The sequence below is a fragment of the Daphnia carinata genome, chromosome 1 (assembly GCF_022539665.2).
Source record: "Daphnia carinata strain CSIRO-1 chromosome 1, CSIRO_AGI_Dcar_HiC_V3, whole genome shotgun sequence".
Taxonomy (NCBI): Eukaryota; Metazoa; Arthropoda; class Branchiopoda; order Diplostraca; family Daphniidae; genus Daphnia; species Daphnia carinata.
This window is the reverse complement of record NC_081331.1, coordinates 11,342,643-11,369,185: the sequence shown is the minus strand read 5'-3', so window position 1 is coordinate 11,369,185 and position 26,543 is coordinate 11,342,643. Positions and strand designations below refer to the sequence as shown.

The window sequence follows — 26,543 nt, the reverse complement described above, 5'->3', positions numbered from 1 at the left end:
TTGTAGCTCCCACGACGATCCTCGTTGGGCCTTTTCGGTCCTTTGGCCGGCCAACCTAGATACATAAAATACAAAAAAACACAATTAGTACACTTTAATTTATCACTGATACCTTACTGGCGACGATCTCGACGATCCCACGGCGATCTTGTAGCTCCCACGACGATCCTCGTTGGGCCTTTTCAGTCCTTTGGCCGGCCAACCTAGATACATAAAATACAAAAAAACACAATTAGTACACTTTAATTTATCACTGATACCTTACTGGCGACGATCTCGACGATCCCACGGCGATCTTGTAGCTCCCACGACGATCCTCGTTGGGCCTTTTCGGTCCTTTGGCCGGCCAATCTAGATACATAAAATACAAAAAAACACAATTAGTACACTTTAATTTATCACTGATACCTTATTGGCGACGATCTCGACGATCCCACGGCGATCTTGTAGCTCCCACGACGATCCTCGTTGGGCCTTTTCGGTCCTTTGGCCGGCCAATCTAGATACATAAAATACAAAAAAACACAATTAGTACACTTTAATTTATCACTGATACCTTACTGACGACGATCTCGACGATCCCACGGCGATCTTGTAGCTCCCACGACGATCCTCGTTGGGCCTTTTCGGTCCTTTGGCCGGCCAATCTAGATACATAAAATACAAAAAAACACAATTAGTACACTTTAATTTATCACTGATACCTTTTTGCGCGCCGATCCTCGATGTCCCGTGTCCTCTTCGGCCCCCGCAGATTGCCCTCCTAATCGCACAGAAACGAAAACAAAAAAGAAAAAAAAATTGCCTTTGAATAATTAGATAACGACAAGTTGCAGCTTAAATCTAACATGCATCAAAGACAGAAATAGTAATCACATTCCATAACAATATTCCTGAAAAAAAATTATTATTAACAATGCTTCGTTAGGATTAGTAGTCGGAAGTTCGTTAGGATTGACGGGGCATTTGGAAATTGTGTGATATGGTCAAAACATATTCATTATAGAGATACGGTTTGTGAACGAAAACCACCGGTAAATAATGCATGACATAGTGAAGTGAAATGGCCAGTGTAGTGTTGTGCAAAAGCAATGACTTAGCAATATGACCCAGTGAAATACAATTTGGCATATGCAACTAAACTAAACTAGTGCAGAGGCAAAACCAAGTGCTGATGCAGTGCTTTTTAGTGCGTGATTGGTGTGTCCACAAATTACAAAAGGTATCGAACTGGTGAACGCAAAAATCTATCCACGTGAGAAAGTGTGAATCACTACACCGGTAATCAAAGCGATAAAACTACGCTAGTGCTTATCGTGCAGGTGAGTGAGCTACTGAACTGAAAGGACAAAATGGTGTTTGGATTCTTCATTTTGAATTGCCCAAGGTTATTCATCTATTTTAGGTGCAAAAGTTTGAGTTCATCGAGAGGGAACGGTCATCTCCCGGAGTCCATGTGGAAATTAAAGTTTATCTTACGGCAATCGGCCTTCAGAATTAAACCCCTACCCTAGACTTTTATTCCGGGAAAGCCAGGAAGTGGAACGTGTCGACGGGTATATAAGGCGGTAGCCAACACTGCAATTCACAGTCTGGCAACGGTCTTCCCTTGCAACTGTTGTCTTGGCACCATCTTCAGAGGCATCGCTGGTCAGGTATATTAGTTTCCGTTATGTCTTCGTTTGTTATTTTTTTAGCAATAAATCTAGGTATTTGTACTTTGTAAAACTTAAGCTCGAAATCTTTTAAGCCAAAATGTGTTCAAAAAATGGTAGTGCCAAATAAAGTCAGGTGCCATATAAATTGCCTATTGTAAAGACTTGACATTGCTTTAAGGATACAGTACGCGCGCTAATAATGTGTATTTAAAACGCTGAAGAAAAAGGATGATTCAACCAGCACTAACAATACAAACGTTCATGTGTTCGTAAAGCATAGCCTAAATTAAAGTTGAGTATTAACCTCTCCTAGAGTGCCCTGTATGAAATTTGATTTTGACTCAAAGCGAACATAGGATTGACTAGACATCGTGAATTGCGATCTCGCAGTAATACTGATATCCTCGACAACAAGGGCCTGAGTAAAGCATGTAGCTCCTATCGTAAGAGCAACATAATGGGATTCACAAATGTCTTCACAGGACAAGTTATTAACTGCGTAGTGAGGCAGCATGGAAAATTACAACATTTACTAAATGGAAGGCGGAGCTAATGGAATGTTGAGTGAAGAGTACGTTAGCATTTTTGACGTCGTCTTTCAGCTAGAGGAAATGTGGTTCAAGTGTTTAAAGATGAATAATTCTAGTATTTGTGCAGAACTTCTGCTTCGTTATATCTTCTAATACATTCTCTTTGCAGATCAACGTATCTTTCCTAGAGTCAAGCATTTTTCTAGGATCCAAATTAGCGCCTAGATTCTGTACACCTTTAGCCAGCATTACTAACGGATTTCCCTTAACGCTTGTAGGCGATGTTAGCATACCAACATTGAACTTCCCCTGTGACGTCGGAATTTTAAACGATGTTAAAACGGTGGTCCCGATTGGAAGCAAGCCTTCATAGTTTGAATGGGAACTTTTCATTTCCGTAGGAGCTGCACTATTGCCTAAGCTAGTCTCAGATGAGGCTCTAAGTAAAGTGGAATCTTCCACTGCTACGCCCAATTCAAGGCGATCGGAGGAGTGCGAGAAGTGTCTCGAACGCTGAACAGATATGGTGTTGCTATGTTCGCCGCCTTCTTTTCCATCTGTTGCAATGATCTGAATTTCTGGTGTCACTGTCAAGCGAACATTTTCACCTAATCTATTCAGCTGGCTACTTTCTCCATTTCGCCTTCCTTTTAGCAGACAGCGACTGTCAAATTGACCGGCACTGACACAACGGAGCAAGACTTTTGGTAGAGAAGGTTTTTCGTGCGTGTTCGTGTCTTCAGGCACAGGATCGGCAAGCTCCACCCGAATTTCATTGCTAGTCAGGAAAAGGACACCAACTGACGGTAGGTGCAAGACGTCTTTGATTAACGAAAACGATGTGAGATCGTTTAAACTAGAAGAGCTAGAACGTATTCTCATTTCTGCTTCGAGGGTCCCAATCGCTGATGGGTCTGTTATTTGGTCGGAGACTTCTTTCTTCTTGCTCGCTGAACGGCCTAAATTGCGTGGTATAACAGGCGGTTTCAGACGCGAGAAATGTGAAGTAACGCTGGATAATGCTTTATTGCCTGCATTTAACAAATTGGTAAAATTAGTATTAGACAATAACGAATTCTAATTTTCATACAAATTACCAGCTTGCTTTAGAGCAGATAACTGCCCTTCCGATGCGTTTCGTGGGAAACCATGCCAACGTGGCACTTCCATGTATCCGATTTTCATATTGTTTTTCAATGACAGCTTTTCCAAAGTGCCAACTGTGTAAGGAATCGTTAATCCGGTAATATCCATCGTAACGTGAATGGTTTCAGCAATCGCCTTTAACGATTCTGTATGAGGAGCAATAGTACAAGAAGTGGGCTACAAATGCAAAAAGATTTTGTTATACCGTTCATATCCTCGGTTTTGCAAATCGGAACAGCCATGTTATTGAAAAATCTTAGTCTCGTCGAACGAAATTGCAAAATTTCTGCTTCGTCCGATGAATTTCGTATGTGTATACGCATGAAGAAGGTTGGTGGTGCGGCTGCCTCACGCTTAGGTGACTTAAGAAAATTCACACTAGCATTCGATAATAAGTTCGTTTTCCCTTCAGATCCTACTTCAAGCTTCATCAGTTCAGCAAGCGCATATATTTTACACGCTCTGACATGATCGGCGTCATCATCGTAACTACAAATAACCAAAGGATTAAATTGCGATAATTCAAACAAGTAATATAACTTTAAACACTTACGAAACCACGTAAAGATGTTCTCGTGACAAAATGACAATAGCATCCATGTCAACTTGTGTTGGGTCACCGGTTACGGGATGCGCATCAACCAATCCCCAAGACCCTACTATTATTTCATCAGGGCTAATAAACTGCTTACGACAATCCTCGATGACCTGACGAACTCTGTCAGCCGTCTGCAAAACGATTTCTTCATCATCTTCCATGGCGTTATTCTGACCACAAAGAATGTTCATAGCATCTTCTGGCTGGATGTTTCCAAGCACAAGATCAATAGCTGTCTGTTTTAGCGTATCCTTGAAGCGATTGAGATAATAACTAATTCAAAGATATTTGGATGAGTTGCAAATCTTTATAGCAAGTTAAATTGTCCAAAATTTTACCGATTAGCCGAATTCATTCCGTCTTTCATCATTCCGGCGAACCTTCTTTCTCCGGTGCGTGTAAAATCGCCCTACAATTAGGTGAAAAATTAGGACTTCCGATCTTTGGATGATTTTATTATTTTCATTGAAACCTTGAGAGCATTCGTTCCGGCGTATTGTCGACTGAGGACATCTCCATTATTTGCCCACATGGTGTTGAAGGCTGTTTTGAGCGCTGGCCAGAATGTGCCTTCGGGTGGAAGAATACCTAATTTGCTTAATTGGCATTCCAAGACGACCTTTCCAAATGCAGTCTGCGAAAGAAGAGTTAAATCTAATAATTTAAAATACAAAAAACTTAGACATGCACATACCTGGCAAACGTTAGTTCGATCCAAGCAGTCCATACAATTTATCCGGAAAGTCGATTGTTGTCGACAAATGACACCATGCGAATCAATCCACGTATATTTCATCTCCTGAAGTACGTCTTCCAACCCATTTAATAGACGTCCAACATTTTCAAATCGCATCCCGCGGCTAAAGAAAATATATATAAATTTCCAATTAAAAGTTAGAAGATCATGGAGAAAAGTATATCCCACCAATGCTCATGGAAGTCGAAAGTTACGTAGGTGATTCTTGCCTCATTCGCATGAATTATTTGCTCCGTGAAAGCATCCCCTATTATCTTCTCTTTTCCACTTTGCTCGACTAGATTGACTATGCACTGATTTCCATAGAGAAGTAATTCTCGCTCGAAATGACGCTTAAAAGCAAGCCGAGTGTCTTCCACATCTACAAAGAAGAACGGAACATCGTAAGCGATAATGTCATAGGTCATTAACAGCTGACAGAAGAAAGAATAATTTATACCTCTATCGATCTGGGGAGGTGGACGATATTTGAACCCCGGCTGGGACCAAAATACTGGAACAGATCCCCGTACTTGAACAAAGGACAAAATATGATCTCCGAATATGAGACACTGCTCTGTTTCTACATAGTTGGCAACATAACCATTTTCATCTACCCCACGACGTTTGTATCGGGTACCAGCTCGGTAGCGCGAGCGGCGTGAAATGAGCAGCAAAATTAGAGGCTTATTGAAATTCGTTGCGCCATCAAGCACGACAGGAACGGTATCTACATGAATGTAGCCATGAAGGACAGGGACGATCCAGGGGTCAGCTTTTGGATCCTACACGAGGTAACGAAAAATTTTTATACGTAACATCATTAAATCAATCAATGGTAGTTAAATTCTATTTACAGTCTTTTTCGGAAGTAATTAAAACTCTACAAAGAGTTGTAATTGAAAAATTGCATTTTACCTCAAGTTCGATTAGTTCTTTGAGTAGGAACTCATTCCAAAAGAAACGACTGTTTGCTGATCGCCAACAAACCGTGGGAGAATTGTAGCGCTCACCCAAAACTGGGACAGAATTGGTTAGGTCGACTGTCGAGAAAAGTAAAAGGAATCTGCATGTGTGAACATCTTCTCTATTTCATCCCAAATTCTTCTTGCACCACGATCCCCTTCCCTTCCATCGATTCCAATTTTATGGGCTGCCTGCACAGTTGTACTCTTGAGCGATTTGGTTGCAGATTTTATTGAACCCCAGGTCTTTGCAAATGCTTCCTGTTGTCTGGAACTAGACGAAGGTTTACTTCCACTATCGTCCGGCCTCTGATTGAAAGCAACGGAATTGCTATGTTTCGAACATGGATGTGTTGTAATTTCGGCTTCTTGTTGACCCAGAGAAAGGAGGCCAATTTTGTTGATTTTGAATATGGGCTGATTTTTCCAAACATAGCCAACAAGACTGCAGCTTTCTATAATTAGCAGCTGAGGGTCTGTGTCTGAAATAGACAATAGAAGAATATGTATTACTACCTAAGAATGCTAAAAATAAAGTACAAAAATTTATGACTAATTTAATTCTTTATTACAACTATCTCATTACTATTATTATTATTTCTTTTTTTACCAGGAAATGGATTCAGTTTTCCGACAATACCATGGATAAGACCCATACAATGAGGATCTTCAGCTTTTGTCAAATCCCAGGCTACAACATATTTCAGAAAAAGTTGTAAAATATAAATCTGTAAATATAAAATGATTAAAAAATGAAATATGAAATGGTTACCTGTTCTGGGCTCTAAAATTCCAGTTTTCCTGCTGCACCAGAGACTGTGTTCCCCTTGCCGGAAGATATAGTAATCTGCAGTCCTAAAAAGTTCCATATTGGTTTCTGTAAATGCAAAGGTAACAATAGAAATGATCATAGTATTTTGTTGTGATATGTTTCACATCCATGAAAAGGATGCGTGAATACAGTTAATGACGTGGTTTGTTATAGGAACAATGGAAATTGTTAGCCAAATTAAAACAAGGACTGTCTTGTTTGATTAAAAAATTTTGCATAGCAATTAAAATGTTTTACAAAACATAAAAAGTATTGCTAAAATAAAGGCTGTACCTCAATTTTGAATTGTAGTACTTGGTGAGAAAAACTGGATCTGTGTCCTTAATAATAAGACAAGAATTTACATCACTTCTTAAATAATATGCTTAAAAATTTCTCTAGCAGGAAATTTTACACTTTGTTGTCTTCATGCAGTTTAAGACAACAAAATTCAAGCAAAAATGTGCTTTTTAGCTAAATTTAACTTCGATTTCCATATTTTGACAGAAAATGGCTGCTTTAATGTTGAGGCACTGTCTTCTGCTCCTAGCCGTAGCCGTAGGTAAGGTACCTAGTAAAAAATATAAATATATATTCATTATTTGTTTTGGTTTTTTTATGGGGTTATGCAACCATACAAATGTTACCATTTCTTGGTCTACAAACCGAATACTGAGTTGGAAGAGTAAATGTATTTGTAAAACTGCGTTTCGTGAATTGACAGTATAAGCTTTGCCATTTAGACAATCAGCCATTTGTGATTGAAATGTTCTCGGCTGAGCTGAGGGGGAGGGGTGGGGGGCGCCAAAATTTAGCAAAAAAAAAAATGTTTGGCTAAAATCTTAAGGAATGTAGGCCATGACAATGGCTACACAATATGACGGCGAGTCGCTTGACACATCGGTGAAAAAACTTTACGGGATAAGAATCTTTGGCATTCTGAAATATTTATTTTACTGTCAATTTATTAGTCCGTTAACTGTACGTTGTACTTATCCATGCTGAATAGTGATATGGATCACACGGCATAAAGGATACAGACTTTTTGTTTTATCCGTTATCGTTCACAAATAGTCAACAATAATACTTGGCCTTATCCTTACTGCCGAACAGTTGACTATGTATTTAACCCTAATCCTGAAGTGTAAAATTCAGACAGTCTGCACTGGTCCCGAAGCTATAGAAGTTGAGAACAATCGATATTGAAAAATAAAAATGCGTTCCCTTCTCTTTAGTCTTGTAATTTGTTTGCCAGGATTTCTAGGTAATCGGTTTACTTTAACATTTGTGTGTAGAAATTCTAACGTATATTTAACAATTTTTGTTTATTTCAACAACCATTGGTTCCTTGTTCGTTATCAGGTGTGCCTGTAGAATATTGGCATGTCGAATCCACAGCAGGAAAAGGACTAATTAACTGTGCCCTTTGCAATTCCATTATCTCCGATATATTCTTGGGATTTGAGAGTGGACAGACTGATGACGAGATTTCTGCAGGAATCGGCCAGAGATGCGAAACCCTTAACTTGTACAATTTCAAAGTTTGCAACGGGACCGCTGCTATTGCCATGGTTTTCCTTTTAAACTTTACCACACCACTCTTATGAACCCAATGTTTTTATTTTTAAAATTTTTTCGTGTCCTATTTAGCCAACTATCAGATACATCTATTCATTGGGAGTAATTCAAGGAAACATTTGCGGCATGTTGTTGCAGACCGAAAACTGCGGTTTTTCTGATCCAGGAGTACTAGAGTGGTCAGTTGCACCCAGCTCGGTTCCGAAACCGCCTGTTACAGAACCAGCTTTGCCTCCGGTATTTAAAATTACCCCACTACTAACATTTTAATCCGATAAGCAATTAATAAGGAAATTAACACGATTGTATGTTTGTGAAGGCCGGCTCCCCTATTCTGAAAGTTCTGCATTTGTCCGACATTCACTGGGATCCGGAGTACCTCGAAGGATCCAATGCCGCATGTGGCGACCCGCTATGTTGTCGAGCATCTTCCGGAGAAGTTGTTAACGCTACAGATGCAGCAGGATATTGGGGTGATCGTCGAGGTTGTGATTTACCCTGGAGGACGGTAGAAAATGCAGTGTCACACATGGCTCAACAGCACCCGGTATGTTACCCCATTATACTCAATTGTATTCACACACACAAATGAGCACAATGACATAATTTTGCAGGATACAGCTTACATTATTTGGACGGGAGATTTGACGCCTCATGATACGTGGTCCACCGACAAAGATGAAAATCTGATGATTATTGATCGTTTGATGACCCTGATCCAGCAATACTTCCCTAACGTACCTGTCTATCCAACTTTAGGCAACCACGAGTCTCATCCGGTTAACACGTAAATGAATTATATACAAAATTTGTGCTTCAACGTATTCGTTCATCCTTATTTGTAGTTTTGCTCCACCAGAAATTACTGACGTGGAGTTCAATACTGCTTGGCTTTACGATGAAGCAGACCGACAATGGGCTCGATGGCTTCCAGCTGACGCCTCATCAAGTGTCCGTTATGGTGGATATTACACGGCCTTGGTTCAGCCAGGACTTCGCATCGTCTCCATGAATATGAATTACTGCTACATTTTCAACTACTGGACGTATTACAAGTCTCAAGATCCCGCATCAATCCTTACTTGGCTTAGTCAAGTTCTTGAGGACGCTGAATTAGCTGGAGAAAAGGTAAAATAGATCGCAGACGCTAAAGCATAAAGCAAATAAAAATGTTTTCAAATTAGGTCCATATCCTCAGCCACATTCCTCCAGGAAATCTTGATTGCTGGACCATCTTTAGCCGAGAATTCGCCAAGATCATCAACAGATTCGAATCGACGGTAGCCGCCCAGTTTTACGGTCACACTCACAAAGATGAGTACAAGATCTTCTACGATCTTGAAGAGGTGAATCGGCCAATAAATGTTGCTTTCGTCGCCCCAAGTTTGACAACCTCTTCTGACAATCCTGGTTACCGAATTTACACAGTCGATGGGCAAAGGACTGGATCCACTTGGGTTAGTTGTGGTACCAATGTAGGTTGCTAATGATTTTATCCCAATTTCTTTTGCTAATACAGGCTGTGCTGGATCACAGTTCTTGGATCATGAATTTGACAGTTGCTAACCAAGATCCTTCTATCGACCCCGTCTGGTTTGAATTATACCAAGCGAAACGTGATTATGCCGTGGCCGATTTGAGTCCGAGATCGATGGATGCATTCTATCAACAACTCGTGACTGACGACACTGTCTTCCAGATGTACTTTGAGTAAGTGGATGTGACTATAAGGATATAGTATATTTGTAAACCTTTCTTCATTTGTGCTTTGTTATTTAAGGCACTATTACAAAAAGTCAGAAGAAAGATTGGAAAAGGGCTGTGACATTGACTGCCGCACCAAGCTTCTATGCTTTATCATCACAACTGATCCGTTGGATCAAAGCCGTTGCCAAAATATCCGTCAAATTTTAAGCCAGCATCCCGACTTTTAAATGACGAACTACCGTTTTTCGTTCTGTTGCACCGTTTTTTAACTGGCTGACACGCCTCAGTACTAATACAACTACAATTCTGCATCGCTAGGTAGTCGCATTTATTCGTTTCAAACTTCCTTTCGGGGAATGTATTCCCACTGTACAGTTCTATCGATAGAGGGCGGAATAGTTAGCCTTCTCCAACGTTTGCAACTTTTTGTAAACAAGTTGGATAACTGTCGCACTGGTGCTAACGCTACGAGGCAGTCTGAAGGATCTTTTCGCTTCTGAGTGATTCCTCCCATTTTGAGACAAGATATAGAATGTCGTTTGTAAGCAAGATCCAGTTACTCTTTATTTTTCTTTATCTTATATGTTTATTGGATTTTTCCGCTCTCTCAAGTATACAATTACTAAAGTAAGTTCACGTTTCTTAAAAGTGACACATTGCGTTTTGGAAATTTACTTCCGCAGACGTACCAGCAGCGCAATGGCCATCTGAAAGCAAGTGTGCTCTTTGCAATCAGCTAGTGGAAGAAGTTACTGATTGGCTGAAGAATGGCATGAGTGACAGAGAGATTTCTTTTCTTATTGGACAGAGGTGTGAAGCTCTCAACATTTTTAATTTCAAAGTTTGCAATGGAACTGCCTCAATCATAATGGTGATTTTTTACATCCATTTCATGTTAGACAATGATCCATAAAAACACTTAAACTGACTAATGAATGCTTTATGAATAGCCAACCATAAGGTACATGTATACCAATTCACTGGTGATTCAGGGCAATATATGTGGGATTTACCTACAAGCTGACAATTGTTCTCTGTCAGATCCCAACAACATAAACTGGAAGATTGCATCTAGTTCTGTAGATAAACCACTTGTAACTCAGTTTGTCCCACCATCGGTATGACCATACTTCCCCATGCATATCAAAACTACATTGCAAACAAAATTGTTAACTTATTATATTATTCTGGTATTCAGTTAGGATCTCCTACAATGAAAGTGCTCCATGTAGCTGATCTCCATTGGGACCCAGAATATCATGCTGGATCGAACGCGGCATGTGAAGATTTTCTGTGTTGTCGAGCTGATTCAGGAGACGTCGACAAAGCTACAGACGCTGCTGGCTATTGGGGAGATTACCGAACATGCGATTTACCTTGGTATTTCATAGAAAAAGCCATAGCTCATATGGCAGAAAAGCATGCGGTATACGTCACGATGGATAAGGGCGTGTAACTTTGCGGGAAATATAGTAATCGTTATTTTTTCTTTGAAGGATTCTGCTTATATCATATGGACGGGTGACTTAGTTCCACACAACGTTTGGTCAACTAGCAAAGAAGACAACATTTACATTATGGAGCGTCTAATGAACTTGATCCAGCGCTATTTTCCATCAACGCCGTTATACGCCACTCTTGGAAATCACGAATCTCATCCCACCGATACGTATCACAATTTTTGGCGAATTTTAGTGCTTCAGTCGGTTTGATCTTTATGACGAAATTCGATTTGAATTCCAGTTTTGCGCCACCTGATATAACGGACGAAGCCATCAACACTGCTTGGTTGTACGACGTTGCAGCTCGACAGTGGGCTCAATGGCTTCCGGATGAAGGGTCATCAACCATCCGTTATGGAGGTTACTACACTACCCTTATTTACCCGGGACTTCGTGTTGTATCGTTAAACACAAATTATTGCTACACGGGAAACTTGTGGACATTATCCAAATTTCAGGATCCTGCCGCCAGTCTCGTTTGGTTAAACAAGGTCCTTCAAAATGCAGAAAAGGCCGGTGAAAAGGTGATGTTATTGCACACCGCTCTAATATAGTTTTAAGATCACACAAATTACACTTCACTTCTTGTTCGTAGGTTCATATCGTGAGTCATATACCACCCGGAAACAATGACTGTTGGTCAACATTTAGTCGAGAATTTTCAAAGACTATTAATCGATTTGAATCAACAGTAGCCGCTCAGTTTTACGGACACACTCATAAAGATGAATTCAAAATATTTTACGATCTTGTTAACACAAGTCGACCAACTAACGTGGCTTTTATGGGGCCAAGTCTTACAACGTTTACGGACCTCAATCCTGGGTATCGAGTGTACACCATCGATGGTAGACGCCCTGGCTCGACTTGGGTTAGGCATTTTCCATGTCACCTGCATTATTAGACGTGCATAATTTGCTATCGTCGTTTGAGACAGGCCGTGCTCGACTTTACCACTTGGGCCATCAACTTGACAGCAGCCAATTTGTTGGGCCCAAGTGAGGATCCTGTTTGGTTCGAGCTCTACCACGCCAAAAAAGAATACGACCTCGTTGACCTAAGCCCAGATAGCATGAATGAATTTTTCCAGCGGATATTGGTTGATGACGTTCTTTTCCAGAAGTATTTCAAGTATAACATTGTTTCTTACTAATTTTCATAAAATTACACAAAGGAATAACTCGATTTCTGTTCGACTTACGATGCAGGAACTATTACAGAGGTGCAGATACAAAAATGTCTCAAGGTTGCGACGACGACTGTCGTGTAGGATTACTCTGTTTCATCGTGACAACGGATATCGCTGATCGGAGTCGCTGTGCCCAAATTGCAAAACAAATGTTTACGCATGAAGAATTGTGATCATTTGTTCTATTTAGCTTGTGCCCGTTTTGGGGAAACTGCTCGATGTTCTGAGAAGTTGGTCTTCCATTAAATTCGACAGATTATTTCAACCATTCCTCTCTTACCACGTTGTTTTCCTGGAAAATACCAATAACCATACGTATCATGTTGGAAGGTTGACCTTCAACAGATATAGTCGGGCGTATTCTGGCACGATTTGTTTACGTTTTGCTTAAACGTTTCGATAGTGCGATTGGAGCATGACTAAGAAACAAGCGTAAAAATAAACGAACTGTGAAGCACTAAACAGCTAGAAACAGCTGGCATGCAGGTAAAGAAACATGCTAACTTAGTTTGAAAGTTACGTATCTACGCTGCTAACTAGTCCAGCGTAACTGTAATGATTTCGATAAGGATTTACAAGCTAACGCTACTGATATCATCGAGAACCTGCACGAAAAAATCCTCAAAAAGGAGAAATAAAATAAAACAAGGTGGATCCCACGGCTTGCTCCATTTAACTCAATCGCTTTCTATTTCAAAATGTTGTTGTCGCTAAATAGCATCACGGACTTCAGTCGTCACGGACTGACGGTATAAGAGTGGCCGTGCTAGAAAACTGTTCAAAATGACCTGTTTTTGGAAAGCACAATCGGTACGGTTAAAGAAAGCAATAGGAATTGTTGCAGCATTCTGTCAAACAATGACAAAAAAACTCTATTACCATTATACTATCCTTAGAAACTCAAAACTATTCACCAACAATCGAATTGTAATGATTGCATGGACACCCGATTTTCACCTGACGGACATTATAGAAAGGCGTGAAAAATCGAACGCATTATTTTTTTTATCACCCCAGCTTTGTTGAGAACACCTCAAAACAAGAGGTAGTAAATCCCAGTAGGTACCATACAATCAAGCCGTGCTCAGCGGACGCAAAGACACGAATTGAACTCACGCAATGACATCTAGTCGAAATCTGCGTGGCCTTAATGACTAGCCAACGGATTCACTTACCTAGTGAATGCTGAATGATCACTCTAAATGCTAGCTACATTTCAAATGTACAAGGACTATTAAGCTACCGTCGCTAATAGAAAACTTTCTCAACTTGATGTGGTGTGCAATACCGATTGCTTTTCAAAAATGCTCGGCGAAATTAAAGGTAATTCGTAGTCTAAACGACGTCCTTCGTGGACCAAGTTAGTAGCCACCAATGGTAATTAGTTTATTTTTACCTCAAGGCTTCGTTGCAACATCCTTGTACAACAAAATCAGTTAACTATACAACCGAAAGACATTATTACAACACTGTGAAATTGATTTCAAATGCTAGGCATTACTATAGTTGGTGAAACACCAATTTGCTTCCCGAACCAAGACGGCATTTATGATTATATTATTACTATTTTTCTGGTATAAGACTAATGAAGCATTATGGTTTTTTCTTTGAATTTTGGGCGAAACAATAAAAAACTATTACGCTAGACCCGCGAAATCTTGTGCACGGGTGTATTATCACGATGTTGGTATTGATTTTCCTCATGCCGTATGGCTATTCGTAATTGAAGCACCTTGGTTACGATGCTGTCCTTCCTCATTCACTCTGATTATGTTTAGCATACGCGAAAAAGAGAATTGGAGCATGGCGGATAAAGAACAGGTATAAAAACCAAGCCGAATTGTTGGCTTTAGCATCAGTCGACATTCTGTAGAGTATAAGACGTCTCATTGCTTTATTTCGAAGAATACTTAATCAGTTTCATACAATGGAAATCACCATAAAAGTAATGCCCATTTTATGTTTTCTGTTACAACTACCCTTGCAATTGCTTATATTTAATTTGCATTCATACTAACGTGTTCCCCGTCTTTCAGGTCGTACTGGTGAAGACGCCTTAACGAACCGCGACGAGTACATCGTTGGGCGGATCTGTCCTGAAAGCAGGGTCTCTGCTGGACGTGATTTTTGAATCCTTTGTTAATCAAGAGAACAAAGCATGGCGACAGGACAGGCAAGGAAACTTAGCTAAGAGGTTGTTAGAGGCCTTTCAACCAGTACCAAAAGACCTAATTTTTTTAATGCTGCTCGTAATAAAATGTTTTTGGGGTTCCGCGTCTTCTTAATTGTGATCGCGACCTCGTTGTAAATTCCATCTAAGCATCTGCTATACAGAAAACTAAAAGTAAAAATACAAGGCGAACGGCAATGCACTCATCTAATACAACCCTTATAAATCGATACAATTGGGAAAAGGTGACTGAGGCACTGTGATAATCCCGTCAAATCTATAGGGTGACGCAATGTTATTTCCACCTGGTTATCAAACGCGTGACACCTGATCGTTCCCATTCCTTAATCTACTAGACCAAAGCACTACGACAGACGATGAAAAACAAGTTGTTGCTTTGTATTATCTATGAAAAAAAAATGGGGAATATAAATCCTCAAATCAACACCGGCTGTCTGGGATCTTTATGTACGTGGGTTCTTAATCGTTCGTTACTTGTCTTCCGACCGCAGTAGTCACACGAAATGATGCGCTGTCTTTCGCTGTTGGTTATTGTTTTGGCTGGTAGCACCTTTACAGTGCTAGAAGGTACTTAAATATTTTGGAAAGCAAAAGAATGAAAATTTATTACGTACAATCTAAATGTTTTACCTCTCAGGTGCGCCAGCTCCCGAAACAACGAAACTATTACCGATGCCATCCGAAGATACAGACCGGAATGTTATAACGTGTTCCCTTTGCAATGAATTCGTGACCGATATCTACCAGCTACTGCGGAATGAAAGTGTAACCGACGAGCAAATCATCGAGTACGTTGTCGATGTCTGTGTAAGACTAGACATTTTTGCTAATCCTGATCAAGTATGCGGCGGAACGGCACGCATCCTCCTGGTAAGAAATTCTTTTAACGTGGCTCAACAAATCGTTAATCTTTTTGTTTCTTCTATTAAAAACAGCCAACTATCAAATACATTGACAGCAGCAACGTGGTTACTTTGGGAAACGTTTGCGGCATGCTTATCCAAGACCAGGATTGTAGACTGTCTAATCCAGAACAGTTAGAATGGGCCATCGACATCAACGCAGATACCAAACCGCCCGTGAATCAATTAAGCCCGCCTCCGGTATCTACATGCATAAGATATTTTATGCTGTCAAATGTAACACATAAAACAATTGTTTAATGCAGGAAGGATCACCAACAGTCAAAGTTCTTCATTTGACTGATCTTCATTGGGATCCCGAATACCTCCCTGGATCGAACGCTGTGTGCGGAGATCCACTTTGCTGTCGCGCTACCTCCGGAGAGGTTGTAAACGCCACAGATGCTGCTGGATATTGGGGTGATTATCGTACTTGTGATCTACCTTGGTATTTGGTAGAAAATGCCGTAGCTCAAATGGCTGCCCTGCATACGGTAAACAACATTTATCCGCCCTTGTGATTCCACTTCAAGAAACAAAGACATGATTATTGTGTTCTAGGATGTTAGTTATATTATCTGGACAGGAGACTTGACACCTCACGATGTGTGGTCCACAGAAAAAGCTGAGAATGTTATGATCATTGATCGTTTGATGACTCTCATACAGCAATACTTCCCCAGCGTTCCTGTCTATCCTACTTTGGGAAACCACGAGTCTCATCCAGTCAACTCGTAAGAATCCGTTCTTATTGCAATAATCGTGACGTAACGTGATTAATCGTTGCTTTGCTTTCATAACAGCTTTGCTCCACCAGAAATTACGGACGTCGAACTCAACACCGCTTGGCTTTATGACGAAGCAGACCGACAATGGGCACGATGGCTTCCGGCTGATGCCTCATCCACGATCCAGTACGGAGGTTACTACACTACTCTGGTTCAACCGGGTCTTCGCATTGTCTCGATGAATATGAATTACTGCTACACTTTAAATTACTGGACATATTTCAAATCGCAAGATCCAGCCTCTAGTCTTCTTTGGCTCAATCAAATTCTGGAAGAAGCTGAACTGAACGGAGAAAAAGTATTAGCTCACGTAGTTATTTTAGATGCGATAATTAACTTTCTCCCACCTTAGGTTCATATCCTCAGTCACATTCCGCCTGGTAACGGCGACTGCTGGACCATTTTCAGCCGGGAATTTGCCAAGATCATTAACCGTTTCGAGTCGACGGTTGCCGCCCAGTTTTACGGTCATACTCACAAAGACGAATACAAAGTGTTTTACGATACGGTCGACGTCACTCGTCCTGTCAACGTGGCTTTCATCGCCCCAAGTCTTACTACCTACTCCAAACTAAATCCGGGTTACCGAACTTACACAGTCGATGGTCAACGCCCTGGCTCTACTTGGGTAGGTTTCCATGAAATTATCATTTTTTTTAATGACGTATTTACAAGATATATATACGATTCAGGCCGTGCTTGATTTTAATACTTACATCATGAATCTGACTGATGCCAACCTAAAAGGAGGGGACGTAGAGCCTGTTTGGACAGAACTTTACCAGGCTAAACAGGAATATGGCCTTACCGACTTGAGTCCGCAGTCGATGGATGCACTTTTCCAGCGTATGTTGACAGACGACGCCCTCTTCCAGCTCTATTTCAAGTAAGACAATAATTGGTAATAACTGCGCGGCTCAATATAAATATCGTAACTTTGTTGTGAAGGAACTACCACAAGAATGCGGATGAGGTTGTGGCTGAAGGTTGTACCAATCGATGTCGCTCAAATTTGCTCTGCCGCATCGTTACCACCGATATTGGTGACCAAAGCAAATGCGATCAAATCCGTCATGAGATTTTCAGCCATCCCGAATTTTGACCATTCAATTTCTATTGGTTTAACGAACGCAGCAGCATGGACAAACCGTTTTGAATATTCTAGGAAATACACGATAGTTTAACAATTAGTAATCGTGAAATTCGTATAAAGACTTAAAGAATGCTGTGTTAAACTTCAAAAAAAAACTATTGTTAGTTAAACAGTATAAGCAATTAGTTCAATAAGTCATGCAGGTCTGTTATCTTGTGACACGATTTTCTTCTATTTGAGTTGTACACGGGAAGTGACGGAGGCCGATGTCGTTCTTTCCATTTGCTCAGGGTGGTTGCTCAACGTTTTAAATCTTATCTTATCACCTGGGAATCGACTATAGTTCTAAACGTTTGGGTTTCGTATCTGGAAAGTCGACTACAGACAGCAAGCGAAATTGTCAGTTGTGCGACTGTGAGAAGGCATACGTCTATTATTTTGTTTCACTTCCCCAGCTTCTATTAAATTCTTGAAAGAACAAAAACTAACGTGAAAAAATGTTGCCAGACTTTATGTCCCTTAAGGGACTCTTTAAAATTGATCCAATCAAGACAGACAACAACATTTTTCGTTGTCACTACAAGTTGACTGTGATTTTCCTAACCTTGTCTGCAACATTGGTCTCTTTGAACCAGTACGTTGGAGATCCCATCGATTGTTTCATCAACGCTGAAAAATCTCCGTTTCCCAACAAAGTTCTTGACAATTACTGCTGGATACATTCGACGCACACCTTACCAAATCAACCCGTAATAAAAGGCGAAGGATCCATGCCTATCCCCGGTCTGGGCACTCCAAAAGAAGGCGACAAAATGATATACCACAAGTATTACCAATGGGTTGGATTTTTCCTCCTTTTCCAGGCCATCACCTTCTACATACCGCGATTCATCTGGAAATTTTGGGAAGCTGGAAGAATGAAAGCCATTGTGGAAGATTTGAGTACCTCCATCATGCCGTCAGACGTTGAAGAACAAGCGAAACACAATCTGGTCGACTATCTTCTTGTTAACGTGAACCAGCACCAAGCATACGCTGCTAGCTTTTTCGTCTGCGAAGTTCTGAATGCCATCAACATTGTTGGAGAAATATTCTTGGTGGACAAATTTCTCGGGGGCGAATTCACAGAATACGGAGGAAACGTTCTCGCGCAAACGGGCATGAACCCGGAAGACCGCACCGATCCCATGTCTTACGTATGAAAGCAATTATTATGACGTTAGTGTATCCCCAAGTTTAATTTGAATTCTTTTTTGTGAATAGGTTTTTCCGAAAGTAACGAAATGTCTGTTCAAGATGTATGGCCCGTCCGGTACCGTTCAACAGTTTGACGCTTATTGCGTTCTACCCGTCAACATTCTGAACGAAAAAATTTTCATTTTCCTCTGGTTTTGGTACATTATTCTTGCTGTAGTGACAGGTCTTGGCCTGTTGTATCGGGTTTTCACTCTGGTTTTGCCCAAGCTTCGACTCTTCCTCTTGCAAAGACGGGCAGGACGAGATTTCGATTCCAGTCAAACCGAAACAGTCTTCCGCAGATGTCAGATTGGTGACTGGTTTGTTCTCATGCTCGTCAGTAGCAATGTCAACCAGTGGATATTCCAAGAAGTCATAGATGAGCTTGCAAAAAAATTCAGAGGCAAAGACATTTAAAGAAGTGAATCCACGAAATGTTCCATCCTTTCTTTATTTGTACTGAATTAAGAGATACTAAATCATTTTTGTAAATTATGTACGGTATCCAGCACGAATGTCGCTAATTAACCGCCTTATTCAACAGTGACGTGCATTTGAACTGTATACACGGAAATTGACCTTTTTGGCTAAATGTAATGTTCCCTTGTAGCAATTATCATTTAAAACTAACAAAGTGTGCCTTATCTTATCAGCCTGCCTAAAACATGGACATGAATGATCCCTAAAGTTTTGTTCTTTGTCACACAATTCGAGATACGTAAGTAACGTACAAGTAAACAGTGGCGAGGGTTGCATTTGGATAAGAGTAGCAACTAGCTAAATAGTTTTAGCTTCTTCGTTTTTCAATTCCATTCGTTAAGACGTATCGAAACATTTGCAAGTAATACAATGTTGGGGGATCTGAATGCAGTAAAGAGCATTCTGAAGATTGCACCAATCAAAACAGATAACAATATCTTTCGATGCCACTACAAGTTAACGGTAATTATTCTAGCCGTTTCAACCACTTTAATATCACTTAAGCAGTATGTCGGAGACCCAATCGACTGCATCATCAATGCCGAAAATAGTCCAATTCCTGGCCCTGTTCTTGACAAGTACTGCTGGATTCATTCAACCCATACGTTGCCGAAAGGGCCAGGCACGGAAGGACCTATTCCTGGTCTTGGCACTCCAAAAGAGGACGACCAATTGGTATACCACAAATACTACCAATGGGTTGCATTCTTCCTACTCTTCCAGACCATCACTTTCTATCTACCTCGTTTCGCTTGGAAGTTTTGGGAAGGCGGGCGGATGAAAGCCCTTGTGGAAGATTTGCATTTTTCCGTCGTGCAAACAGACGTTCACAGAAACGCGAAACATAATCTGGTCGACTACTTGTTCGTAAATGTGCATCAGCATCACGTATACGCAATCGGTTTTTTTGTTTGTGAGCTGCTGAACACCATCAACATTATCGTCCAAATATTTATGGTAGACGTGTTTCTCGGTGGCGAATTCACCAAATATGGCACAAATGTTGTGTCTCAATCTGCAATGGATCCTGAAGACCGTTCCGACCCTATGTCTTACGTAAATGCGCAATTCTTCTCCAATGGTGTCGTGAACGTAATTTAAATCATTTTCTCTTTATTTTTAGGTATTTCCTAAATTAACAAAGTGCTTGTTCAAGATGTATGGTCCATCTGGCACTCTCCAACAATATGACGCTTTGTGTATCTTACCAGTCAATATTCTGAACGAAAAGATTTTCATTTTTCTCTGGTTTTGGTACATCATCTTGGCCATTTTGACTGGCATAGCTTTTATCTTTAGAGTTGTCACACTTGTTGTACCAAAAGTTCGACTATATTTGTTAAAGAAGAAAGCTGGTCGTAGTTTTGATTCCAGTGAAGTGGAAACAGTCTTCGGTCGTTGTCATATTGGCGACTGGTTTGTCTTGATGCTTGTTAGCAGTAATATCACTCAGCGGACGTTCCAAGAAGTTTTACAAGACCTTGCGCAAAAGTTTAGAGGAAAAAATGTTTAAATCAAAAACAGTGAGCGGGAGTTTCCACTTGTAATCATGGATACCATTGCGTTTTCTCGCCAATCCCAAAGCTGATATTGCCTGAAAATAATGGACCTCCCACAGAATAAAGCATTTTAAAAGTGATATCTAAAAGAAGGTGCATTCATGAGTACGCGATGTTGCTACACATGCTCATACCGATGGCTCACTGATGTTACAACATTTGTATCGCAACGTTTCATTGGCACATTTATATACCTTCTTCCGGTTCCACGCAATACATTGTTTTGCTATTTTAAGTTGTTCTTTATTTTTCGTTAATTCGGTTACTAATAGCTTATCAAGAATGACATTTGTAACAAGCGATAAGCAGGGAACATAACACTGTAAGTAGCCAGTTGCCATAATTTCTAAACAAGGAATTTTAGAATTCATGGGCATTTCCATAAGAGAGCTCGGTCGACAGTGCCTGTCTAACGCTATCTCAAAAAATCGCAACAAATATTTTGAACAATCGTTCTCATTGAATAGTATTATACTGATATAAGTGGCAGGAATGGACAGTTTTACAGTTTATTGAAAAGCAGTCCCATGCCCTAATTTGGGCATATCATTTTTCTATTTCTTTTCCTGTAGGGGACGTCACTTAAGAGGTGGACAGGGGGAGGTGTAGTACCGTGGGTTAGATAAGCCATTGCTTAAACGCCCCACCCTCCCTTGTAGCAGAAGACACAGATAGCCGAAGTCATTTTTGAGTGGATTTGGCGTCTACCTCTCTCTCAATCTTATCATACTCAAATTGCCGGCTTTGCTGACATAGAAACAATGTCTTTCACAAATAGTAAGTTAAAATTATATTAAATTTAAAGTGCTTGACTGTTCGCTATAGTTAACTGTTATATGAAAGCGGGGTTTCTGCCAAACAGTTTGGTTCTTGACGCAATAGACAAACGATTTTCCATATGTACTGATAGTGTGGATCGTCAATGTCCTCTGTTATTCAGATAAATTTTGATTTAAATATAATTTCATCGTTTCCGTTTACAGAGGCTTTGTTTGCTTCCTTGCCCAGAACCCAGCGAGGGCAGCCACTTGTTCTAGGTGGAGATCCCAAAGGGAAAAACTTCCTGTACACTCATGGAAATAGTGTGATTATTCGAAACATTGAGGTAGGTGATACCTGTTTTGACAATTGCTTATTCACTGACATGTGCATCATTCACTTTGTAAATTTTCCTAGAACCCTGAGATTGCTGAGACTTACACTGAACATTCTTGCCAAGTGAATGTAGCCAAATATTCCCCAAGTGGGTTCTATATTGCGTCTGCTGGTAAATACTGTTTACATTATGTAGTTTGAGCATCCAATTATCCTTACTTCTATTTGGCTTTTTTGTCAGATCAATCAGGCAAAGTCAGAATCTGGGATACTGTCAACAAGGAGCATATTTGTAAAATTGAGCTTCAACCATTTGCTGGTCCAATCAAGGATTTGGCATGGTCTCCTGATAATCAACGTATGGTTGTAGTTGGAGAGGGCAGAGAATGGTAAATCATTATTAAATTTATATGTAAACAAGTATATAAGATTTTAACTTTTAGCTTTGGCCATGTCTTCTTGGTGGATACCGGCACTTCCAACGGCACCATTGGTGGGCCGTCCAAGCCCATTAATTCTTGTGATTTTCGTCCAGCAAGGCCTTTTAAGATTATTGCTGGAAGTGAAGATAACTCTGTAACTGTTTTCGAAGGTACCTAATTGTACTATATTGTGTTTTTTTCATTTGTTGCGCTTCATGCGTTACCAATATACTTCAATATTAGGTCCTCCATTCAAGTGGAAGATGACTAAAACAGAGCATCAACGTTACGTCCAGTCGGTCCGCTACTCCCCGAATGGAGATCATTTTGCCACTGGAGGTTTTGATGGCAAGATCTTCATTTATGACGGAAAGACATCGGACTTGATTGGCGAATTAGGTAAGGTTTAGTAAATTGTGTTGCTATTTGGGCATGTTTTCATTGAAGACTGATAATCCAGGAAGCCCGGCCCACAGCGGAGGAGTTTACGCAGTCGCTTGGAGCCCTGATAGTAAGAGTTTGTTGTCCGCGTCTGGCGACAAGACATGCAAAACCTGGGACGTGGCCACAATGAGCTTAATTACTGAATTTCCGATGGGCACTGCTATTGAGGATCAACAAGTTTCCTGCCTATGGCAGGGTAAACATATGTTGTCTGTTTCTTTGGCTGGACATATTTCTTACCTTGACCCGGCCAACCCAAGCAAACCTCTTCGTGTTATTAAGGTGGGCTGTTTATGCAATTTTGAAATTACGGCGATCAAAGAATTAAACGTCATCTCGTTTTGTGACGTAGGGCCACAACAAACCGATAACTGTCATGACAGTGAATAAAAATCGCGATACAGTATTTACCGGATCCCACGATGGTACTATCACTAGTTGGGATGTGGCTACCGGAGAGAGTCACCGCATTGGAGGTGTCGGTCATGGAAATCAGATGAATGGCATGGTAACCCTAGGCGAATCTATTTTCACCTGCGGTATTGACAACGCCATCAAGGAAGTCAACATGATGACGAAATCATTTACCAGCACCAACGTCAAGCTTGGCGTCTCAACCTCGCGGTCTAGCCGGTGATGGAACCACGCTCATCGTTCCATGTGAGAAGGAGGTATGAATGTTAAAACCGAAAAACATATTTGCTGCTGCCAAGAGATGGGGTTGACACGTGTCAACTCCTCTATCGCTCAATTGGCAGCAATCTAGCGTTTGATTTGATTCGCTTACGATAAGATTTAACTCATTTTTGCTTATGTAAGTATCAGATATCACCGAGTCTAAATTAGAAAGTGTTAGTGCTGAATTGGCGAACATGTCCCCTAATTTTTGCCATCAATAACAAAATATCGATAGCATCTTAGCTAAAATTAGCAACCATTTGCCAATTTGGAAGGCTACGCTATGGTTTATTCATAGCTATTTTTGCATGTGTCAATTAGATTGCAGTAATTCAGGACGGTCGTCAAGTATCGAGTATTAGTGTCAACTTTGAACCATCTTGCGCTTCAATGAACGGTCACCATCCGGATGTTGCTATCGGGGGCACTACCGACCACAAGGTTGGCAAAAGTGGCACAGTTTCCTCGAAATGAAAGTTTGCAGTAATTTTATCACGGATATGTTTAGGTACACGTGTACATCTTGCATGACGGCAACCTCACGCCTCGCATGGAGTTGGATCACAGTGGCCCTATTACCGATTGCGCCTTCTCTCCCGACAACCAATACCTGGCCGTTGCGGACGCCAACCGCCTCGTCACCCTCTATCGATTGCCCGGGTTCGAGGTAATCCCTTTAAACTAAAGGGGAACAGGGACAAGCATCTGTCAGACTTTCACAGACTAGGCAATTGTATTTACTGTTACGCTCGCCTGCATTGGCAATGGAAATGTCAGGCCCTTGTTATTGGGAGATCCATCTATCTCGCCTTCTATGTGAAGCCATCCAATTGACTTTTATTAATTGGTCAGGAGGGTTACTAAACAAAGTCTTGTGATCTCACTTGAAGAGAGGGGTTCGTCGGATATGAAAAAGCTGAACCCTGTCTCTATTTGTTTAGATTTGTTGTCCTTGGATGGATTCTTTGCGTTGGTACTATCGGTTAACTCGATTTCTTGTTTGTTACAGGTTGCCAGCAAAGAAGTCTGGGGTTTCCACACTGCTAAAGTGAATTGCGTCGCGTGGAGTCCCGACTCCACCCTGGTGGCCTCTGGAAGCTTGGACACTTCCATTATCGTTTGGAGCGTCGAGAAGCCGGCAAAACGCATCATTATCAAAAGTAAGATAACTTAAGGAAAATCGAAAAAAGCACAAATAGGGTTTCATCCTTGTTAGATTTACTTTCGGACAGTTGATTGTCCCGGAAAACAAAGGCGTAGTTCAACATGTTTTAGGTTGGAAGAGCAAATGCGAAGCGTAGAGATTGAAACGGAAAGGAATCGTTAAAAACTGTTTTTTCTTTTTTTTTATAATATAAATATATATATATACTTTTGACCTATCAGGTTATCAGCGAACGGGGAAAAATTTCCACATATTCATGTAGTTGTAAGCAGAGTCCATTCATGTGTAGACATTCGTCTGCTTAACTAAGCGTTTTTATGTGTGCAAGAGATTTTGGCCCAGCATCGGATAAAAAGTTAAACGGAAGTCACATTAAATTTTTGGCCCGTCTTTGTCGTATGCGAGCACCAGGAGTTTTCGACAGACAAAATATCCGATAAAAAGAAAATGCGCTTTAGTTTCCTTCATTAGTTTATCGTGCTTTCCTAAGAACTACAGAAAAGAGGGCTTAATGTGGCAATAGAGCTTCAGCTGAACCCAGATAGTAGAGGGGAGTTTTGGGGTGGCAATTTTCATCGAAAGCCGTCTAGACGTGTGATCCATACAGACCTTGCCACATTTGGCCTAAGCGAAACCTCTGCCTTTTTGTTGGGACGAGTTGATCGCCTTTGTTCCGAATCGATTTTGAAACCGCGTTCATCTTGTTGGAGTTACTTATCGATTTGAATTGGTCAATGTCTTATTCAGTCTTGAATGGGTTCCGTTTAACATTTCATCCCAAAAGGGCCATTCTCGCATTACAAGACATTGCGCAACATACCCACTGGTTTTTGCAAGTTTCCTTAGGATTTTTAGAAAACCGTTCACGTGATCTTAACTGTGATGGCCTCTTTATTTGCTGACGCACATCACGCTGATAAAGATTCTCTCCCGTCATTTTTTGTCTAAGTTTGCCTCAACAGAATTCCAAACAGGGTAGCATATCCTTGATCGGCATCGCATGTATTCTTTATGCAATGATCGAATGGTAACGTATATTTAGAGTTTATCCGAAATATTTAGAAGCCGAACTGGACAGATCTCTAGAGATGCACGTGTCCGTTTTCATCTAAAATAAAACGATGGGTGACAACAAAGTGGTCGTCGTATATAAAAGCCTTTAGTAATTGGTCGATTGGAAGCTTATTCGTGTAAACGGTTGATCAGGAAGTGGCTTTTATTTCGAAACCTTTTCGTTTTGCGTCACGCTGTGATCGTCTCGGAGCGTTGAGATAGTGATGGGTGATGTGCGAGAACCCAATGTACTCTGTACCAATGCAATTGCCTGTTTATTTTTTTTTATACCGATCCTATTTCATTTTATTGATTGATAGATGCCCACCCGCAGAGCCAGATCACCGGCATCGCTTGGCTGGACAACAATACAATCGTTTCCGTCGGTCAGGACTGCAACACCCGCTATTGGGACATCCGCAATTTCCCGTGAACAAAATAAAAAACGAAACTCGACCAAGTCATGATGATGGTTGATTGCTATTATGATTATTACCACTATACTACTACTACTACTAAAATTTACTCTACCTACTACTATTTTTGCTAGTATCCCCCGTCTCTCTATCCGTTCGTCCATCTTCCTCCCGAATCAAGCAAGCACCAGGGTCTTCAAGATTAACAAACAAGAGTGGCCTTATTATATTCTTATTCAATTTTTTTTTCGTGCAGATATACCACCAGTGCTAAATTAGAACCGTGATCGCTTTGTAGCATCTCACCTGCTACCGATACTTAAAAAAAAAAGCCCCCCTCCGCTCCCCTTTGTTTTTTCATTTGTTGGTCCCTTTAAAGGACGTCCTTATTTTGCCTAGTTGGTTTTCGTTGGACTGAAAATGTCTCGTCCATGTGAAACAACAATAGGGTTATACGTAGCTCTTCCCCCCTCGTGTTTGTCATTATTCCATTTCTTCTTCACACAATTATTATTATTATTTAGTTTTTTATTTTTGTGTGTTTTGCTGATTTCTTTACTTGCCTGAGAAAATTCATAAATACTAATATGTCAGAAGTGAA

At 40.7% G+C, this 26,543-nt stretch overlaps 6 protein-coding genes across 6 annotated transcripts in view; 5 read left to right on the top strand and 1 right to left on the bottom strand.

The window, feature by feature from the left end:
* The window catches only part of LOC130694079 (sphingomyelin phosphodiesterase-like), a 35,781-nt gene extending 23,103 nt beyond the window's left edge, over positions 1–12,678 (top strand). Inside the window, exons 2-10 of the mRNA XM_057517251.2 lie at positions 10,213–10,340; positions 10,413–10,600; positions 10,680–10,847; positions 10,928–11,155; positions 11,226–11,398; positions 11,473–11,755; positions 11,827–12,102; positions 12,169–12,362; positions 12,440–12,678. Of these exons, the coding sequence (XP_057373234.1) occupies positions 10,262–10,340; positions 10,413–10,600; positions 10,680–10,847; positions 10,928–11,155; positions 11,226–11,398; positions 11,473–11,755; positions 11,827–12,102; positions 12,169–12,362; positions 12,440–12,593 (1,743 nt within the window). The 5' untranslated portion in view covers positions 10,213–10,261 and the 3' untranslated portion in view covers positions 12,594–12,678. The remainder of the gene's footprint in view (positions 1–10,212; positions 10,341–10,412; positions 10,601–10,679; positions 10,848–10,927; positions 11,156–11,225; positions 11,399–11,472; positions 11,756–11,826; positions 12,103–12,168; positions 12,363–12,439) is intronic.
* LOC130693917 (phosphatidylinositide phosphatase SAC2-like) lies at positions 1,834–6,988 on the bottom strand. The gene is given in 14 exon segments (XM_057517118.2): positions 1,834–3,219; positions 3,286–3,480; positions 3,540–3,823; positions 3,888–4,205; positions 4,271–4,341; positions 4,405–4,566; positions 4,627–4,792; positions 4,858–5,050; positions 5,129–5,453; positions 5,587–5,717; positions 5,720–6,115; positions 6,244–6,324; positions 6,406–6,510; positions 6,739–6,988. Coding segments are annotated over 13 exon segments (3,354 nt in total). The 5' UTR covers positions 6,503–6,510; positions 6,739–6,988; the 3' UTR covers positions 1,834–2,284.
* LOC130694089 (sphingomyelin phosphodiesterase-like) lies at positions 7,556–10,042 on the top strand. The gene is made up of 9 exons (XM_057517260.2): positions 7,556–7,708; positions 7,807–8,015; positions 8,095–8,259; positions 8,342–8,569; positions 8,637–8,809; positions 8,868–9,150; positions 9,207–9,479; positions 9,542–9,732; positions 9,803–10,042. Exons 1-9 carry the CDS (start codon positions 7,660–7,662, stop codon positions 9,954–9,956), a joined length of 1,725 nt encoding a protein of 574 aa, XP_057373243.1. The 5' UTR covers positions 7,556–7,659; the 3' UTR covers positions 9,957–10,042.
* Positions 12,679–15,017: 2,339 nt separating the features above from the next.
* Positions 15,018–17,489, top strand: LOC130694437 (sphingomyelin phosphodiesterase-like). The gene is made up of 9 exons (XM_057517525.2): positions 15,018–15,178; positions 15,249–15,481; positions 15,547–15,714; positions 15,780–16,007; positions 16,075–16,247; positions 16,317–16,599; positions 16,654–16,929; positions 16,994–17,187; positions 17,250–17,489. Exons 1-9 carry the CDS (start codon positions 15,115–15,117, stop codon positions 17,401–17,403), a joined length of 1,773 nt encoding a protein of 590 aa, XP_057373508.1. The 5' UTR covers positions 15,018–15,114; the 3' UTR covers positions 17,404–17,489.
* A 305-nt stretch (positions 17,490–17,794) lies between these two features.
* On the top strand, positions 17,795–20,904 carry LOC130696303 (uncharacterized). Its single transcript, XM_057519398.2, has 4 exons — positions 17,795–18,590; positions 18,658–19,044; positions 19,408–20,166; positions 20,234–20,904. The coding sequence occupies exons 1-4, from the start codon at positions 17,892–17,894 to the stop codon at positions 20,621–20,623; spliced, it is 2,235 nt and encodes a 744-aa protein (XP_057375381.1). The 5' UTR covers positions 17,795–17,891; the 3' UTR covers positions 20,624–20,904.
* A 388-nt stretch (positions 20,905–21,292) lies between these two features.
* On the top strand, positions 21,293–26,543 carry LOC130694445 (actin-interacting protein 1-like). Its single transcript, XM_057517534.1, is given in 13 exon segments — positions 21,293–21,446; positions 21,653–21,774; positions 21,846–21,936; positions 22,006–22,153; positions 22,208–22,356; positions 22,430–22,585; positions 22,647–22,912; positions 22,983–23,234; positions 23,236–23,301; positions 23,630–23,749; positions 23,817–23,975; positions 24,318–24,468; positions 25,847–26,543. Coding segments are annotated over 13 exon segments (1,809 nt in total). The 5' UTR covers positions 21,293–21,430; the 3' UTR covers positions 25,960–26,543.

What these genes read in the sequence shown, in the direction of transcription:
- LOC130694089 (XM_057517260.2), top strand. Translation starts at nt 7,660, where the DNA reads ATGCGTTCCCTTCTCTTTAGTCTTGTAATTTGTTTGCCAGGATTTCTA. An exon ending in ACATGGCTCAACAGCACCCG is followed by an intron (nt 8,570 to 8,636) that starts GTATGTTACCCC and finishes ATAATTTTGCAG; the next exon opens with GATACAGCTTACATTATTTG. An exon ending in CTGAATTAGCTGGAGAAAAG is followed by an intron (nt 9,151 to 9,206) that starts GTAAAATAGATC and finishes TTTTCAAATTAG; the next exon opens with GTCCATATCCTCAGCCACAT.
- LOC130694437 (XM_057517525.2), top strand. Translation starts at nt 15,115, where the DNA reads ATGATGCGCTGTCTTTCGCTGTTGGTTATTGTTTTGGCTGGTAGCACC. An exon ending in GAACGGCACGCATCCTCCTG is followed by an intron (nt 15,482 to 15,546) that starts GTAAGAAATTCT and finishes TATTAAAAACAG; the next exon opens with CCAACTATCAAATACATTGA. An exon ending in AACGCCCTGGCTCTACTTGG is followed by an intron (nt 16,930 to 16,993) that starts GTAGGTTTCCAT and finishes TATACGATTCAG; the next exon opens with GCCGTGCTTGATTTTAATAC.
- LOC130696303 (XM_057519398.2), top strand. Translation starts at nt 17,892, where the DNA reads ATGTTGCCAGACTTTATGTCCCTTAAGGGACTCTTTAAAATTGATCCA. An exon ending in AATTCAGAGGCAAAGACATT is followed by an intron (nt 19,045 to 19,407) that starts TAAAGAAGTGAA and finishes AGTAGCAACTAG; the next exon opens with CTAAATAGTTTTAGCTTCTT. An exon ending in GTTCCGACCCTATGTCTTAC is followed by an intron (nt 20,167 to 20,233) that starts GTAAATGCGCAA and finishes CTTTATTTTTAG; the next exon opens with GTATTTCCTAAATTAACAAA.